Consider the following 18960-nt stretch of genomic DNA (forward strand, 5'->3'; position numbering starts at 1 on the left):
TGAAAATTAATCAAAGGTCAAAACATTAAAGTTGCTATAGTGTTACTTGGATATTGCTGTATCTCTATATTAACAATGGTGTGTTTTTCAGGCAACTGACATTTGTGTTACTATGTGGAGCTACATTGACTGAACCTCCTAGTTGTATTAGTCTGTCTTGGCCAACAAATTGAAGGAGAGTGTAACCCAGTGTTAAAAACACAAGCAAGAATGAATATTAATTTAATATCTTATTCTACAATGATATTAAAAAGTATAAATAAACAGATTACATGTCTTAATCTACAATAACATTTAAAAAGTAATAAAGTTAAAAATAAGTTCATAAAAATGTTCATAAATACACGTAAAAAGTGCTAAAAATCTTTAAAATCTGTGCAATACGCCTTTAGTGATCTTTTTTAGTGATGGCTTAAACAACCAATAGCTGGCGCAGTCTGAATTCACATCAGCCAATTAGGTTGATTGTCCCGCCCCTTTGCTAAGATTAATTCAGCCATGAGAGCTCAGAGCTGATGGTTGCTCCCGCTAATATCCCGGAAGATCTTGTAAAATTCGATGAAGAATCTTGAAACCGGTAAGGAAAACAACGCTAAAACAGCTCTGCAGAATATATAATTCAAAATAGTAAATTCATTTTTTATTATATCCCAGAAAGCTTCCGTTGTGAGTGACTGAAGCCCGGTGAGCATCGGTGAGTGATTACACATGCTCTGTTAGCATTTAGCTCTATAAATACACTGAAAAGTGGCTAAAATCCCCAGTAACTGATCAAATTCAATAAAAATAAAATAGTTCTATTATTACTGTTGTGTGTATTGTATTTTTTCAATGTAATTCCACTTATTTTTCTATTAGCACGTTTTATAGTTCAGTGGTACTAATTCAGTCTATGGTGCTGTAATGTGTAGGTCAGAGCTATTGTGTGCTTCCAATCCACATTCTGATGTTAAATCGTTATAGTATTGTAGATGTATTTCATTAGCACTTTTAGATTGAAATATATTTTTGTATTATTACCACATATAAGCTAATTACTTTAATTTTACTGATATGTTGGTGATATTTATCTGTGATAACTTGAATGACGTTGTTGTACAACATGGAAAAACTTGAGAAATGATGAAAGGTCCCTTTAAATTTTAGCTTAATTTTTTTTTTTTTTCCAAAAGCATTCAAATTTTGTTTATTTGCAAACATGGATCCTTAATGTTCCCTGTATTAAATTCTACTCTTTCCTCATAGACACTGTGTGCTTTACTCTGTTGTCTTCTGGTCAGGCCCAACATCGCCTTATAAGTGTGTGGTATCGGTATTGGTCATTGAAGTGACTTAACTTTCTTGCAATCTACTAACCGGAGTGGTTTAAGGAAAACTGTCAATGTTAGCTTCTCCAGTGCTAAGATAGTTTCTATTGTGCATATTAAAGGGGAAGTATTATGTAATATTGACTTTTTTGACCTCTACATTATGTTATAATGTTATTCCGTCATCAAAAACATACCTGGAGTGTTGCCTTGATCCTTTCATGCATTAAGCTGTGAAAAATGCCTGGACCTGTCGCTGCCTTTGAGGACAAATCTCTTCCTCGGAGCTGCAGTTTCCAAGTTTCCGAGCATCCGCTTCGCAGAACAACCCTCCCTCAGTGACTCCCGCACTCAGCTCCTGTAGACTAGCCAGCAGAAATTGCCAAACACCTGGTGGAACTGCGCATCTGCTGAACTGCACTACTTCTTTTAAGAAGCTACTGGTGCAGTGCTGGTAAAAACGTTGTTAAAAGGTTAATAGAGGAGTGATGACTTCCTGAAGGTGGAGTTTCAGAAAGAGAAGGAGACAGAGGCTCAATTTCAAGATGTTAAGTTACAAAGTCAAATTTCTTATAAGTCGTATTTGACATATAAAGCATTTTCATAACAACTGAAGGTACAATGGCTACTTGATGGTGTTATAAAATTATACGATGTGGCTGGGAAACACATAATACTGCCCCTTTAAAGTATATTTAATGTTTGAACTATTCAAATAGAAGCATTTTTGTGGGGATTTCAAATGTTTGCAGAGCTTAGCTCTTTGAGAGTGGATACTGGGCATCCACTGCATTCACTTTGCACTATAGTACGGTGGCCGACAGGTGCAAATGAGCAGCAAAAGAGAAACATGCAAACAAAAAAAAAAAACACGCGCACAAATTAAATGCGGCAAGCAAAAAGCAAATAAAATGCAGCAAACAAAAAAGAAGACACCCCCGAATGAAATGCAGCAAACAAAAAGAGAGACGCAAACAAAAAAGAAGACACCCCCGAATGAAATGCAGCAAACAAAAAGAGAGACGCAAACAAAAAAGAAGACACCCTCGAATGAAATGCAGCAAACAAAAAGAGAGACGCAAACAAAACAGAAGACACCCCCGAATGAAATGCAGCAAACAAAAAGTGTTGAAAACGGAAGTGCTCCAGACCACTAGGGGGAGTCAAAGAAAATAGTATTTTTGCTAATTCGGGCAAGCATCTACGAGACCGAGCCCAGAACGGCATGACTGACACAAAGTCTATCACGCTACCCATAAATTATTCTGTTATTGTATAATATTATAAAAGACAGCGTATCTGAAAAGAAATATAGTAATACGTACCTTTACTTTCTTTCAAATTTCTTTCTCTGAATCTTGCATCTGGTCCCATAGAAATGAATACTATTTTCTTTGACTCCCCCTAGTGGTCTGGAGCACTTCCGTTTTCAACACTTTTTGTTTGCTGCATTTCATTCGGGGGTGTCTTCTTTTTTGTTTGCGTCTCTCTTTTTGTTTGCTGCATTTTATTTGCTTTTTGCTTGCCGCATTTAATTTGTGTGCGTGTTTTTTTTTTTTGTTTGCATGTTTCTCTTTTGCTGCGCATTTGCACCTGTCGGCCACCGTACTATATACATTCAACTTATGTAAAGTAATAATAAAAGTAAAATTAAGAACAGCATATTTGAGCTAATGTTTTTTTGTTAAAGGACATTTTGCTTGCCGGAGATTATGTGTTTTGATTGCAGAAATGCTGAACATCGATTGCTTTCATCTGCTTCAATCTCCAGTTTTTGTCCATGTCGTCATGACAGCCGAACAGACAGCCGCGATGGAGTCTGAAGTATGTCCCTGCAGTCAGATCTCAGAGAAACACAAAATACGGCCTTTCTAATATTCCCCCTGCAGACTTATCTGTGCCACATTTCCATCAGTTTCTATTTCCCCGAGAGCTCACGCCTCTGTGATGGAGAGGAAAAGTGGTTTGAACGTCCCCGTCGACCAATCTCCAATTTTTATCTTTATTTTCTTCCCCCTGCCACATCACCAACCAATGTACGGGATTCGCCATTTTGCAGGAGTACCTATCTTCCCCTTCCAATGAACACTCCCCAGTTTGTTTTTGCTCTGCAAAGAGTGTCAGGGAGAGCACATTACCGCTATTCCTGTAACACAAATAGAGCCCTCTTTCCCTAAACTGGAAGCACTTGTCTATCATATTACCACATGAGCCTCACACACAGCTTGACCCAGTGTTAAGTGTCCGCGCTAAATTTCATTGCCTCCATCTCCTGGAAGGCCTGCCAATATACTGGCAGTGAATTCCTGGAGGAAAATAAATGGCAATAAAAAAGAGAAATGATAGCCCCTGCAAGCCGATAGGAGAGGAGTTTTTTTTTTTTTCACTGACGCCTTTTTTCCATACCGCTCTTTATCGAGGCAGTCCGGTCAGCGTTGGGAGCTGTGATTTTGGCACGCCGTCGGGCCTCTTTAGTTGGCTTGGAGTTTGAAAGCCAATATGGAAGGAACTACACCGAAGCCTATATGGGAAGAGCTGGGGATTCATATAATTAATAGAATGCAGATTTTCTCTGCACGGTTATACGTTGATGAGCGCTCAGCTGGGGCAGCCATAAGTGTGATCACTCTCAGCTTTTGGCGCCCTTCTGGGAAGACGTCATGTAACAATATCCGGTTGGTCTAGTTTTTTTCCTGGCCCGCACTGGGAACGTTGGGAAACGTCACCCGGGGAATTAGTGGCATGTGAAGTGGGCTGCAAGGTTATTTTACTGCCACGCTGGGCTACTATAACAAGTTGTTCGGATATGATCTGAGAGAGTAGAAGTCCCCCACTGCTCTTATATTCTCCCCCCATCCCACCACCACACATTTTTTTCCTCTCCACCTGCTCAGTTCATTATTAAATCAGGGAATTGTCCCCATAACTCAATCCACTCCACTACTACATTATATGACCATTTGTGAGGAGGGTGATTGCGACGCAGGGCGCAGGATGGATGTTAAAAGCATATTGATTTGTCTGTAATGTCGTCATAGATCAGAGATTTATGGCGATGTATAAATGCAGCCGCAAGCTTTAGTAGCCTCCAGCCTGGGGTTGGAGGAAATGGAGTCCTTAGTATGACTGATGAGATAAAGACAGTGCTCTCAACCGCGTTTACCCCCCTCTCCCTCTTCCCACCCTCATGAGTCTCCATTTCCCCAAAGCCTCCTGCTTTTCAGGATGCTCTCACCCCGCAGCTGTGGGTCTGCTCCTCATCGGGTCCATATCTGTGGCTCCAAATTCCAGTACAGCCCTCGTGAGAGCCTCTTCATTGGCTTGAGAAGGGTTGAAGTGGGTGCATGTTAGCAAGTCGTCACTCGTAAAACGTTTAACAAAGGCTAGCTCGACGCAGCACATCGCATACGGAGGCTGTAGAGTTAAACAAAATGGAGGTTTGCTTTCTCACGTGTAGAGTTAAAAACTCTTGATTTGTCATTCTGCAGGATGCTAAAAGGTTATTGTTTGAATTTTGTGCAACTTTTTGTTGAGTTGACAAGATGTGGAGAAATGCACTAGCTTTTATAGGAATGTCTAAGAACAGCATATATGCACATTATATTACCATTATTTAACTATAAGAGGAACAGAAGTGATGTCACACCACGTGTGTGAGAGAACAGTTGCTGCAAAACAAGGTTTTACTTCAGGAGTCTCAAACTCCAGTCCTCGAGGGCCGCAGTCCTGCAACTTTTAGATGTGCCTCTGCTGCACCACACCTGAATAGAATAATTAGGTCATTAGCAAGGCTTGGAGAACTGATCTACACAAGGAGGAGGTAATCAAGCCTTTTCATTCCAGTGTTTTGTACCTGTGGCACATCTAAAAACTGTAGGACAGCGGCCTTTGAGGACTGGAGTTTGGGACCCCTGTTTTACTGTTACTTTGAAAGGCTAGTGTAGCTGTTAGCAATTAGCATAGTTGCATTACCAAAACAGCAAACCCATGCATATTGCCTATCTTTGTTAAATTTCCAAAGCTGTGCAAACATTCCCAAGTCCAGCATAGGTCATGACAGGAGGTCATTAAATGTGCTCTGTTTTAGCTCAACAGACTGAAACAAAGCAGCTTTGCTGACCCTGTTCAGCCTTCCTGTTATCTGCTGAAAGTTTTGCTTTCACTCACACAGTGAGAAAATCTCTATTTGAAGGCACTGAGCGCACATTCCATTTTCACAAAATGTAAACGAAAAAGGGAGTGGTATCCAATTCTAATGGTTGTAGGATTTCTCTTTTGTCTTTGGTAATAAGACCCTGAGCCATTTTTCCCGCTAGCACTACACATGTGCGTTTGTTTTGGTTATTTTTACCCGCATTTTACCCACATTTATTGTGATTGCCAAAAAAGAACATTTACATTAAATGTGAATTTATTTTTGGCATTATGGGAAATTTGGTCTGTCATCATGATAAATTTCACAATTTATGGGCGTGGCGTAGTGGTTAGCGCGACCCATATTTGGAGGCCTTGAGTCCTCGACGTGACCGTCGCGGGTTCGACGCCCGGACCCGACGATATTTGCCGCATGTCTTCCCCACTCTCCTTCCCAGTTTCCTGTCAGCCTACTGTCGTATAAGGGACACTAGAGCCCACAAAAAAGACCCCCTGGAGGGGTAAAAAAAAAAAGATTTTTTCACAATTTATAATGTAAAAAATGTAAATAAAAAAAACAGTTTGACAGTATGAAATGTAAATGTTTCTCAAGAACTATGAATGATGTGTCATGCAGTCACAGCCATACAGTTGCCTAAACAATGAGTAATAAATAGTTTTTCTTTTAATCAATCTTTATCACAATAATAACACAAAATATCGCAATAGAATGTCCATATCGCCCACTCCTAGGGCTAGTACCAATACCCCAGGCTAAGAGCAGGTCCTAAGTCTTTTAAATTGACATTTTGACTCTGATAGCAGCCCATGTGACATCCATGGTTCAAGTACAGAGATGAAACAAGCTAAATTGGGGTTATAATCACAATTGGAGCTCTGTGACCTCTTTGCCGCACTAAGGGAACAGCAAACAAATCTGTAACAGTGCGAGCGAAGCACTGATGCTCACTGACAGGCTGTGAGCGAGGGTGGCAGAAAGGGTTATGGGTGACAAGAGCGTCAGGCGGGGCGCCTGTCTGTGGAAGTTAAAGCAGCTGGGCCTTGGGGGCCCACGGAGGGAGGGGCAAAGTGCAGGGTCACCATTGGGCCATGCTGGTAGGCTCACCCACGCAGCCACTGTCAGAAAGATGACATAGGGCCCAATGTCAACCCCTGTGCAGGCCCTGACTGTCCCACGGCTCCCATTTTCACATTAGTCTTGTCAGATAAGGCCGGCTGTGAGATAAACAGGCCCAGCAGTTTCCAACTGCTGTTGTCAACCAGCCTAAGGTGGTGTTGGTGGATGAGGCTCACTGTGAGGCTGATGTGATGTGGAGGCTGGCAGGGACATAATTAGCAACGCTTGATGCGGTCCTAATGTTTCGCATTGCTCTGTCCTCAGGCCGAGGGAGAACATCTGCAGAAAGTCGAAAGAAATTCTTTAAGTTCGTTTTTAACCGTTCGCTCATTAAGCTCTCATTCGCTGGTGTGCAAGACCTCTGAAGACGGCATGAGGGAAAATAGTCATGGTGTGGTGTGGTAGAAGCTGAGGGGATCTGACAGTTCTGCTGGAAACACAATTTATTAGCAGCAGCAGAGCTTCAGCAGTGGATTATCTATAAAACTTTCATGGTTCTCCCTTAGTGGCAAGCAGCCATAAAACTTCCCAAATGAGGGACTTGTTAATTTACTTGTTAGAGCAAATTAAAAATTTATAAGCGCTTTTAGGTAAATGAGATCCTCTTTCATTGCTGCCCTAGTGGGGATTCTTCCTGCCAGATCCTGCGAGGACAGGTTAGCTGTTGTGAAAGCCGCAGAAGAACAATAAAAGCCGTTAAATTGTTCCAGGTTTTATTACCGCCGAGCTCCGCAGCTGCTGTTGCGCGTAACTAAGGGAAACCAGGAGCTGATGGCAGCAGAATCCCACTGAGGAGAGTAGAAAACTGAGGCCAGTTCTCTCCCCCTTTTTTTTTTCTCTGTGGGATGAAGGCGAGAGGCGGAGGAGGGGTAGGGCGGGGTATCCGCTGTAGATTGGTTGTGTACGACTCCATTTAAAAAGGCCTTTGTGGTTCGAAATGTTAGCAGGCCTACTTTTGTGCTTGATTGCATTGGGGCTGTAGTGCAGCCCTTGAGAATAGGTCAATACACTTGTAAAATTCCACTATGGCAATGGTGAGCACTTTTCAGTAAGTGAGAAAATAATTGACTCCACATGCTCAGGAATATGTTGTAATAGCTGTTTTACAGCACCTCTCAAGGTAACGTTGCTAAATTAGATATTTCATTTTGCCTTTCGTCTCAGAACATACAACGGTGATCATTTGGGACGAACATTATTGCCTTATTTGACTTTTGTTTTACTCGCAATGCAACAATATGGCTGAAAAACTTAGCACGATATTTAAGCGTTTCACATCAGTTTAGCGATTACTATTGATATTGATAATTATTGAATTTTTTGTTGTTTTTATAAATATCTGAAATACTGCTAAGCTGATGGCGTGACATTTCCTGTTTTATCCACAGTTTCACTCTGCGCCATTGTTTATTTTTAAGCAGCGATGAGGCACGGTGGCAAAACCTAAAACTGCTGCTGCCAAGTTACTCAATAGGTTGTCGCTAGGTAACCAGTGAGTGAGTGAGTCAGTTGATGCCACCCATCTTGCTTAGCTGGCCGTGAGAGGTTGAGTAGCTAAAGCCTTTGCTCTGCCTACATCTCCCAGAATGGTGTGCGGTTAAGTATCAGAGTTCAGTGAATATTCTATTAAATATTGAATATTCTATCAGATGCATTATGTATCGATATTGATCATGTGTGTATCGTGATATATATTATTGATTTATTGTCCAGCCCTACTATGGATGTGTATTTTTTATGACATGTTGTTTTGTTTATATGTGAACACTCTACAGGTCTGTGTGTTTGTAATGCTTGCGTGTCAGGATCAAGTACTGATAGGATTTTACATGTAGCCATAATAATATTGCTTTCGTGCTGTGTGTACATATAGTAGCACATTTTATTCTGATAGGAAAGGCCCGCTGATGGGCAAAGAGCTGTCATCTTATCTTTGTATAGGCTGAGTGAATATAAGAGTGCATGGGTGAATCAACAGCAGTTCGTAGGAGAGGAACTGTCCGTCCTCTGATATGTCATAGGAAACCCATTATATAGCAGTATAGCGGATTTGATGTAAAGTTTTAGTACCTTAAATGTGATTTTTTTTTTGTATGTGTATTACTTGATGTTCCTCAGCAATCCTGAAAAATGTGTTTTAGTGATCCTTCGTAGGCTTTAATATCTGAAAACTTAAGCTTATATTAACTTAAATTACTTAAAGGTGTAGTATTATGTAAAACTGACTTTTTTGGTCTTTACAGTTTGTTATAAGATTATTCCTTCATCCAAAACATACCTGAATTGATTCTTTCATGCATGTTTGGGAAACCCTTTAGTCTCTCATGGCAACCATTTAGCTGTGCAAAATGCCTGGGTGGACCTACTGCTGCCTTCAAGGCGCAGCTCCCACTCGGAGCTGCAGTTTCCCAGCTTCAGAGCTTCCGCCCTTACAGAGCAGCCCTCCCTTGTGGCTCTCTGACTCAGCTCCTTCAGACTAGCCAGCAGCAATTAGCAAACACCTGGTGGAAATAGGGATCTGCTGAGCTCATTATGCAAGTTTTAGAAAGCGCAGGAGTTTTTAAAAAGACAGAGGACCAATTTGAAGGCATTAAATTATGAATTCTTTTAAGTCATATTTCTTATACAGCCTTTTTATAACAGCTGAAGATTGTGATTGTGCTATTATTGTTTTTCTGCAATTACACAGGGGTTATATTTATTTATTCATTTACTTAAGTGATGCTAACCAGATCTAAATATGATAACTAGATATTGGATTGACAAAACTACAAGGCATTATGGGCTTGTAGTCACAACTTGTGACTACCTCATGACTACAACCTGTGAGGTTGTCATGACTACAACCTCAGAGGTTGCATCTTTAAAAGTAAAATTGCACCCACAAATAGGTCTGTTTTCAGCTCTGACCAAAGCTGAGCTGTGACTGAGTATAAATGACATTATTAGCTCTTTTCAGCATCAGTGAGGTGTTTTAAATGATAAATGTCAATATGTTGAGGCATGTTCATTTAGGCCATAAAATACTTTTAGCAGATAGTAAGAAGGTTGTTAAATTCAGACAGTTTTAAAACTTGGAACGCTGTGAAAAATGTGAAATCAGGCAAAAAGTATTTATATTTCTTTTCTTATTTCTTCTTATATTATACTGCAGCACTTAATGAGAAACTGGAGACACGTAGAGTCATAATTTTTAGGTCTAACCTTGACAAATCCAATGACTACAAATCAGCTACTTGAATCTTCAAGAAAATATTACCAGAATATTTTCTGTTATCATTTTTTGGCCTAGTCAGTGTATCTGCTTGAAATATTTAACTTTGTTAGATGGATAGATGAATTACAACTGGAAATTTACCATGCACTTAATAGTAAATTAAACACATTATTGTATTTAATTAGTATAAAATTAAACTATTATTTTCAACTGTATTATTTCTAATTTCATCTAATAAGAATACACAAAGTTTCTTATTAGTTTTTGCATTTAAAGTTTCCCTTTAAATTCAATAACCTACTACTTGATTTCCTTTGCATTACTTCTTGTGCACAGCGTCCCTACACACATCTGATCTCTCCACCGTAATTTACCTCGGTGAAGTGCACTGGTGTTCATTACAGAAGGTTTAAAACTGAAACTAAGTTTAAAAGGCTGTAAAAAGTATGCCTTCCATGCTGTTTCAAGTGGGAGTGATCAAATGATCCCAGATCAGGTCACAGAGACGGCCCCCCAAGGCCCCACATGGGGGTTTCTCATTTAGATTTATCACCAGGCAGCAGGTCATTAAATTTCAGCTTCCCCGTTTGATCGTACTGACCAGCACCATTCCCTCCATTTGCTTAAGACATCCATTAATCACACCGTAAAAAGAAATGAATCCATCAGCTGAAGTTAAAAAAAAAAAGAGAGAGAGAGAACAGATGAAGGAGGGGGGGGGGGGGGGACACACGCACAAAATCTCTGAAGTAATTTAAAGGAGCTCAGGGGGAAATTAAAGGGAACAAGCTGGGGGATACGTTTTCAAATAGCTGTGTAATCAGGTCCTGAGCTATGTAATAGCCCCGAAAGATGAGCCGCTCTTTATTGGAATGTCTTTATTAGACATGTTCTTCAGACATTACATACAGCTGAATAAATGTGAGATTTCTGATTTCATGGACTCCTTTCCCACTGATAAACCAAGACACAGATGGTGTGATTATGTGGTTTTTCTGCAGCAGAGCCTAGTTTGATTCCACATTGATTAATAAAACACAAATGTCTATATCGCTCCCTTCCCCTCTCCACCCCCACACTTACTTGATTATATGTTTTATAAGCCTAGCACATATGAGTTCAGTTCCTGGCAGAGAATATTTGATGGAACAGTCGGTAGCAGCTTTTCTTTGTCTGCGCGCATTCATAAATGCATGAGTGTGCTGGCGCGCACTACTCATTGTTGTCAACAGGGACACCGGTTGGTTAATAAATATTATAGGTCAATGTGTTTTGATGAAGGAGCCTGAGACTGGGGGCGCAGGCAGCATCCCTCGTGCTTTCTTCATGGATCAGTTCAGAGGCCAGGCTGGATGAGATATTGTTCCCGTTTTTCCCTTTGGACAAAATGGCATTTACACCCCTGTCGCACTATTTGTCTGCCTGTCCTTTCATTGACGTTGTAAGGCATGTTGTCTTAGTAAAATAACTCTCTTGCACATTACTACACGTCCAACATTGTCGCATACACAAGTGGATCACCACATAAGTGATATTTGTGAAGTCGTGACAAAAATTCACCTCAGCACACATTACCCTACCCTGATAAAAAACCAGCCCCTTGTTCTACGCTTTGCTTCGTACGGAAGTTATGGACTCTCGGCTTTTGAGAAACGAATGCTTCCTGAAGGTGTGGACTCTGATGAGGTAAACGCTTACCTGTGATGTATGTAATGCGACAGTTTGACGCTATGAAGCTTACCCGAAATTGCCTGCACTGTAAACAACCATCGCCCTCTGCAAAGAGAGAAGTACTGAGCTGAACAAGATGGCTATTGGGTAATCAGTATTTTGAAGCATGACCGACATAGACTGAACAACTTTGTTCATTTCTTCTGTTGCCATTACTAAAACTATAGGTAGACTACAATTTATTGGAGCAACAAATGCCGGTCGTAGGAGTTTGCCCTTCAATCAGTGGGTTGCCGCTTTGAGGCTCCGCCCCGTCAATGTCTGTCTTTGTGTCAAAAAGACGGACTATTTAAGTGTTGCTATATTGTAACACAAGACACTCAAATAGAGGATTAAAATGTCAATTTCCATCAATCAGCTGTTCCTGAAATAGAGAAAAACAGTTGAGATGGAGATGTCACTACAAAAGTAATAGTGTTCCCCTTCATGACAGTAGAATGATCAGAATATCACAGTCTTGATCTCAACAGACATGCACTATTCACTTCAGAATCACATCATAGGGATACATATACTTAAAGCTCGTTAAGATTTTATCCTCCACAATATCAGAAAAAGGAAAAGTGTGAAGCAGTTTTACAAGTACAAAGATAACCTGTTTTTGGTTGAATGTCTTGTATTGAAGCTACTTAGTGCTTCTGAAGCTCAGAACAATGCTTGACCTCCCTCTCTGCATGGACTCTTGTCTTAAAGCGCGCCTTCCAAGCTTTTTGCACCATGTGGACTCATGATCACAAGCCTTCTCAAACTTTCACACACATTAAAATGGGCCCGTCAGGCATTCCCAGTGCTGAGATTCTCTTATCACATTCGACACTCTGGTGAATCCACCAGTCCTCTACCCATCATGCAGTTCTCCCAAGGAATGGGATTCCTTTCACACCACTAATGGCTACAGAAAAGGGAACATTTTCATTTTAATTATCTGCTCAGCTCAAGGGTTCCTTTGGTATTCCCCTGCCTCGTGCCCTTTCATCATGTTAAATTATTGCTGATACCTAGAAGGAGACTAGTGAAGGAGAGGTGAAAACACACATCGGTCCAAACGCACTCACTCTACTGCTTTGGTTGTTTTGTGCAGAAGACGGAAAGGGAGGTTCTACTGATCCGTGTGAGTAACATTGCACTCTAGATTCCCAATATTAGAGTGCTTTGCAATGCAATTTATATCCGTTGAACCCATTTACATTTACAGCCACAAACCAGGAATTTATCTAATAAACCAACACTGAGTGGTGCTTGTTTGTAAAGTGGACGGAAAGTAATATAGTTCACAACACTTTTTACAAATAAAAATCTGGAAAACTCTGGCTGTCATTGGGATTTATCCCCATTTCGTTCTATACCGCTAAATAAAATCCAATGTAATTGCCTCCAAATGTCACCTACTTGGTTAAAAGAACCCGTCTGAGTGCAATTGAATCTCATAAGCTATGAGGAGAAGAAGGGGGTCTGGTCAGATAAGACCTAAACTGAACTTTTTTGGCCCACATGCCAATATTTGTGATATAGAACTAACACTGTACATCACCCTGCACATCACTGTCAAACATGGTGGTGCCAACATCATGCTGTGGGGATGCTTTTATTCTTTAGGCACAAGAAAGTATATCAGAGTCAACAGAAGATGAAAAGTAGGAAATACAGGAGGATAATACATTAGAGCCTGGAGCACACAAAGCATGTTCATGGTAACTAAAAAGGTCCAGTCAAAGTAGTCCACACTTAACGGCAATTAAAAATGCATGGTGAAATTTGTATTTTGGTGTTTACAGAAGCTCTCCATGCATTTTGACTGAGATTGGGCTATTTTGTACAGGAGAAGGGCAAAAACTTCAGCCTCCAGATTAGCAAATGAAAGGTGATTGGAGACAGTTTGTCAATAATGGTTGACAAACCGACAACCATTATTCACTACTTCCTGTTTGCAAATTACATAAACTGTCAATAAAACTTATATCAGTTTGTAGTTTAACATGAAACGTTTGTAGTTGTGGAAAGGCTCAGAGGTATCCATAGCAACATTCAATAAATTATAAAATACATCCCAATGAATTTTGTTTTTCAACTTAAAAGTGCCTTTTCAAAATAAGTTATTAAACCTACTTTTCATAAAGCCCACATTTCTGTTTTTCTAAAAAAAACTTATATTGAGTCTATATTATATTCTAATTTTAAATGTCATATTTTCATATGATCATAGTTCATAGAAATAAAGGCTTTCAAACATCCTTCTGTGTGTAGTTTATATAAAGTGTTTCACTTGGTGATGCACATTATATGGATTTTAGCACCATATTATTTAGCAAATAATATGTAAATTTATTTTACATATTATGTAAAAAATTATTGAAAGAATATTGTTTTCAATTATTTCAAATATTATTTTAATTTATTGACTGAGTCTGTAGTTTTGAAAGGCATTATAAGTGGTAAAACATTTGTCAACTGCTGTCTCAAAATGCAGGCATTTTCTGTCCTTTGTACTAAAGCCAACTCGAGAACCAGGAATTTGGCCCATCAGTTGTAGTCCAGTCCCCACGTCCTCCTGCTGAACCCTGCACTCCCAAGAGTTCGCCGTCGTTCCTCAGACTGTGTGAGGCCGCAGACGCTGCCAGATTGGCCGGTCCTTCCCTGTTTTTGTTTTAAATTCCCTTCTCATCATTCAGCCACATCTCGAACAGCGTGCGACGATGATGGCACTCGCCGGGCTCCTGCTGCCTCAGCATGTGGTGTCTGCTCGGGAAGGAGAGTGGCTCCGTTTGAAGGTTCCAGAGGGTCTTTGTCCCCGTTCCCTTTTCCGTGGGCCGAGAAGAGTCGCATACTGAGAGATCAGATGGCGTCAATCGTTGGCAAGCGCGGCGACGTCTACTGAACAGGCTCAGGAAACATGACAGATTTACGGAGACAGCGCTGCAGATCCTGCCAGTTCTCCCATATTCATGAGCTGACTTCTGTGGGACGTCTTGCTGAGCCAGAGCTGTGCATGTACATAATTCTGAATGCAATATTAACAGTTTTAACCCTTGATTGCCTTGTGTGGGGTTTTTTTGTCTTTGTAGCTGAAACCTGGGCAGAACAACGGGAAGGACAGCGACAGTGAGAGTGCGAGCGGCGAGTCCAAGCCTTCCATCAGGAGCAGCTCCAGAGACAGACTGACAGATGTGAGTACCTGAGCCGACATGCTGCCAAAAAATCACAACCTCACTCGTATGTAAGCATGTACGACAGATGTACGTATATGTGGATCAAAGAAAAAAATAAATAATGTGGCCATTGAGGAGTTCATTTCTCTAGATTAATTTCACATAGGACTGGACAATAAATCAATAACAATACATATCGTGATGCAGGGTTTCCTTCAGAAAGCCTGGTGGTGAGGGCGGAAAGGCAGTCATCCAGAGGCCCATTGTTTTTTTTGATTTAAAACATGTTTAATGTTGGCAGGAAATTTAAAAATATGCCTAATAATTATTTGAAGACATTATTAACAATACCTTAACACAAACTATGAGAAAGGCAAACATTGAAAAGCACAATTAAAGTAAATATAAATTTTTTACACTTAAGTTGTTTCATCCTAAAGAAAGTGTCCAAATTTTTTTACTCTTTTAACCACGACTTTGTCACTTTATTCACTGAAGTTGTTAGCATGTTGACCGTTAAAGACAAGAAATGGCAAGAGAAGAGAGAGAGGAAAAAAACTAACAATGTTTTGTAATAGGAAAACCCTGGCGATAGATGTGCGATAATAGATAAAACTTCTGATAGAATATACAGTATTCAACATAAAGAATATTTCCAGAACTGCACAGAAATCTGGGAAATGTAGGCAGAGGAAAGGCTTTTACCACTCAGCCACTCACAGCAAGCTAAACAAGACTGGTGACCTCAGCTAACTCAATATCTGGTTACCTAGCAACAACCTGTTGAGTAACTTGCGCAGCAGCAGTTTCAGGTTTCGCCACCGTGCTGCATGGCTGCTTAAAAATAAAGAACAGGTGAAGAGAAAACTGAATAAAACAGGAAAGGCCATTCTACCAGTTAGGCAGTATTTGAAATATTAAACAAACAAAAAAACCAATTGATGTCAGCAATTATTGAAATCGACTGATTTCAATTACTTATTACTTACATTGTGATAGGTTTTTCAGCCATACCTGTCCAGCCCTAATGTCACATATTTAAAAGAAGAAAATCTCCTATTCTCTAAAATGTCCAAAAGTTATGAATTTTCAAGAAGGAAATTACATTTTCCATTTTCAAAGACACATCTGCAATATTGAAACTATTACACTGGGGGAAAAAAACCCTCTTAAATTAAAACTTTTAAATTAAGTAGGAAATGAAACTGTATGTCAAGTGTTTTTTTTTTTGTTTGTTTTTTTAACACTAAGTTAAAAAAAAAAATAAATAAATAAAAGCCATAAGTTTTCTAGTGCGCATCTTGATATGTTCCACACTGTAAGTGGAACATTCTGGGCTCTTTTCATCCATCAGAACATCTTCTGGGTCCAGAGAGATGTACTGCAGGAAGAATCACAATCATGCAAATCTCTGGCTTTACAATATCTTTGAATACCTTAAATGCATTACTTTAAATATGAAAATTTTACAGTTTTTTCTCAAATTTTTGAGTTTTCAACATTTCAGCAGTTATTTTCTTGTACATATGTGAAATTATTCTAAAAACATTTTCGAGGTAAACATATTCCTGCGTAGCCACATTATTAGATTTCTTTTATCTACAAAGAATTCTGAATTAAAATAGCTTAGAAGCTATGTGTTCCTGTAAAAATAGCAACACATATTTATTATAAAATGTAGGTTTGGTATATTTTTTTTGCCAATTTTTTTCCACACTCCACGAGACAACACATCAGCCTGCACATAATCAACAGTAATAGGAAGACGGCTGTTACAAATTCTGCTACACTTTTATAAAACTGTAAAATCTGTTGCCGTTCTCCCATGTTGCACAGAAAAGAAGGTAAGTTGTATCTTTGTCATCACTCACTGGAAATGGTGCAATTGTGTAACAAAGCCATCATATTTTTCACATTTCTATCCTGGGAAAAGGGATTTCTGGTTACAATACGACCACGAGATCCAATGTATATATACAGAACATTTTTTAGTTGTGGTTCTTGTGAGACCAGATCATCATTTCATACAAAAAGGTTGAAGACTCTTGGTGATGTTTCTTCCTTGTTTGCACCATGTATATGTGTTCTTGTATGTATTTATTATGTAAAACAGCTCTAACCAGCCTGAATCCCAGACTCTCTCCTACCTCTTTGATGCTGGCTGACATGCTGCATAAGCAGAGCGCTGAAAACATGGCAAAATCCAGCTGCTGGAGCTTCAACAACAAATCTAACAGTAGATTCTGCTGCAGCATTTCCTGTTTCAGGAATAGCACACTGAATCCAGATAAAGTAAAACATGGATTACCATACTCGATTTTTGTCTCTATTGAGAGCTGTTAGTTTACCCACACTTAGTACGTTTTTATCAGAGAAACTGACTTTTTTCCCCCCTTTATTTTGTAGGAAAATCCACCAGTTTATGTTGCAATGAAACCATCTAAGATCATAGTTTATCAACTAAAATGCATTGAAAGCTTGAGTGATGGATATTTTTCTAATTAGTTTTTTCAACTATTGAAATCTTTTTAAGTGTTTGGTAGAATTACCTTTCAAACTCTGATTTTAGTTTCCGTCCACAAACTTTTCACAATAGTTTTTTGGCCCGTTCCTCTCTCTGAAACACATTTTATGCTCTTCCCCACAAACTCCTTAAGTGGTGGCCACTCCAAAACATTTACCTCAGTGACCTCAACCACTGCTGATATTTTGGATCATTGTCAGTTTGTACCCAAGCTTTAACTTTGTGGCTGATCTCTTGGGATGTTCTTTTTTTACTTTTTTAGTTTCCTCCAAATTAATTTCTGTTTATGAGTGGATTTGAAAACTGTAATCTGGCTTTTTTTTCCATTTCACTTTTGAAGTTATGGCATCTTCCTTACTGAATGGCCTTTCAGCCTATAGGCTGTGGTTTTACTGTAGATAATAACACCCTTATACCAGCATTAGCCAACATCTTCACAATACGATTATATCGTTATCTAGGATTTCCCAAGTTATTACATCAGTGATCTTAATGGATGAATTTTAAGAAGTTTATTAGAAAAATCTTCTAAAGCATCAGTAAACATATATTTTTTTAAATCCTAACTGAACAGGAAAACAGAAAAGTTCAGTCAGGTTTAATGTCAGACAAGGGAAACAGGTTTTTTGCTTTTTATTAGGGGTACATAAATTACTGATTTCAACTTTATAGCACAAAAGCAAACGTATATCCATGAATTCCTTATGAATATGCAGAAGGGTAACAATGAGGAGAATAGAGCAGCTGTGTGTCCCTACACCAGATTCTGAGATTTAAGGCCAGCGGACTCCTGGGACTTTGGGAGCTGGCCTTCTGTCTCTACTCCTCAATTTGCGTGGAAAACACAGCGAAGAGATCAGATATCTGGCCATAATTAAAGCTGCCAGTCGGGAAGCGAGCTTGTCTTTGAAGAAGACATGGCCGAACAACTGAAGCAAAACGGATTCTGCGTGTAGCTTTACAGTGCTTGACTGGGCATGAAATGAAATAAGTAATTTGATGTTGACAACAGAAATTGAAATGATACTTGCTGATTTTTGTGGCGATGGTGCAGCTGCATTCCAATACGAGTCGAGCGTAAAGCATATCTTTTGCAGAATGCTCGTAATAATCTGAGCCTGAGAATGATGAAGCATTTACTGTCAGTTCTATGTAACTGAAAACTTCTTCAGCCAGAATTATTATCACTGTTTTTCCTCTGTGAACATGTTGATTTAATTTAGTTTAATACAGTACATAATTTGTTCTCCTACAAATATTAGAGATAGGTTACAGCGATTAATAATATTGGTAACTAGATTTTTAGGAGGCAGCATTTAGCTTTAATTTGCTCTGAGTTGATGCTAGTTCTATAGATTATATCCAGATATATTTCAACTGGTTGATGTTTTCATCCTGTTCTGGTTTCCTCTCAGTCTCTGGTTACCTTCATGTTAATATTCAATAAATTACTTCACTTCAAATCACAACTTAAAAGGAACAGGCTGGCAAAGGGACTAGCAAAAACAATTAGCTTACTTTAGCTGACATGGTCACGTTTTACATGATATATGTTGAGATACGTTCACTGACCCTTGACAAATAAATACGTGAAATATGTATACAATGATGCAATACCTTTCAGTACTACTTTTTCACACTTTTTGTATATTACAACTACAAATCATAGTTTGTCATGTCACACACGTCTTTCTTTTTTCCCCTAAATCACTTTTACCTAATCTGACATCTACTCCACTCTGGAGACTCAGGAGAAAGGAGGA

At 39.3% G+C, this 18960-nt stretch overlaps 1 protein-coding gene across 15 annotated transcripts in view; it reads left to right on the top strand.

Moving 5' to 3' along the window:
• auts2a (activator of transcription and developmental regulator AUTS2 a) overlaps positions 1-18960 on the top strand; it is a 343424-nt gene that overhangs the window by 117765 nt on the left and 206699 nt on the right. For all 15 annotated transcript variants that reach the window (XM_028032091.1, XM_028032089.1, XM_028032097.1 and 12 more), the window contains one exon: positions 14590-14691. In XM_028032091.1, the coding sequence (XP_027887892.1) occupies positions 14590-14691 (102 nt within the window). The remainder of the gene's footprint in view (positions 1-14589; positions 14692-18960) is intronic.

Source organism: Xiphophorus couchianus, chromosome 11 (assembly GCF_001444195.1).
Source record: "Xiphophorus couchianus chromosome 11, X_couchianus-1.0, whole genome shotgun sequence".
NCBI classification, from domain to species: Eukaryota; Metazoa; Chordata; class Actinopteri; order Cyprinodontiformes; family Poeciliidae; genus Xiphophorus; species Xiphophorus couchianus.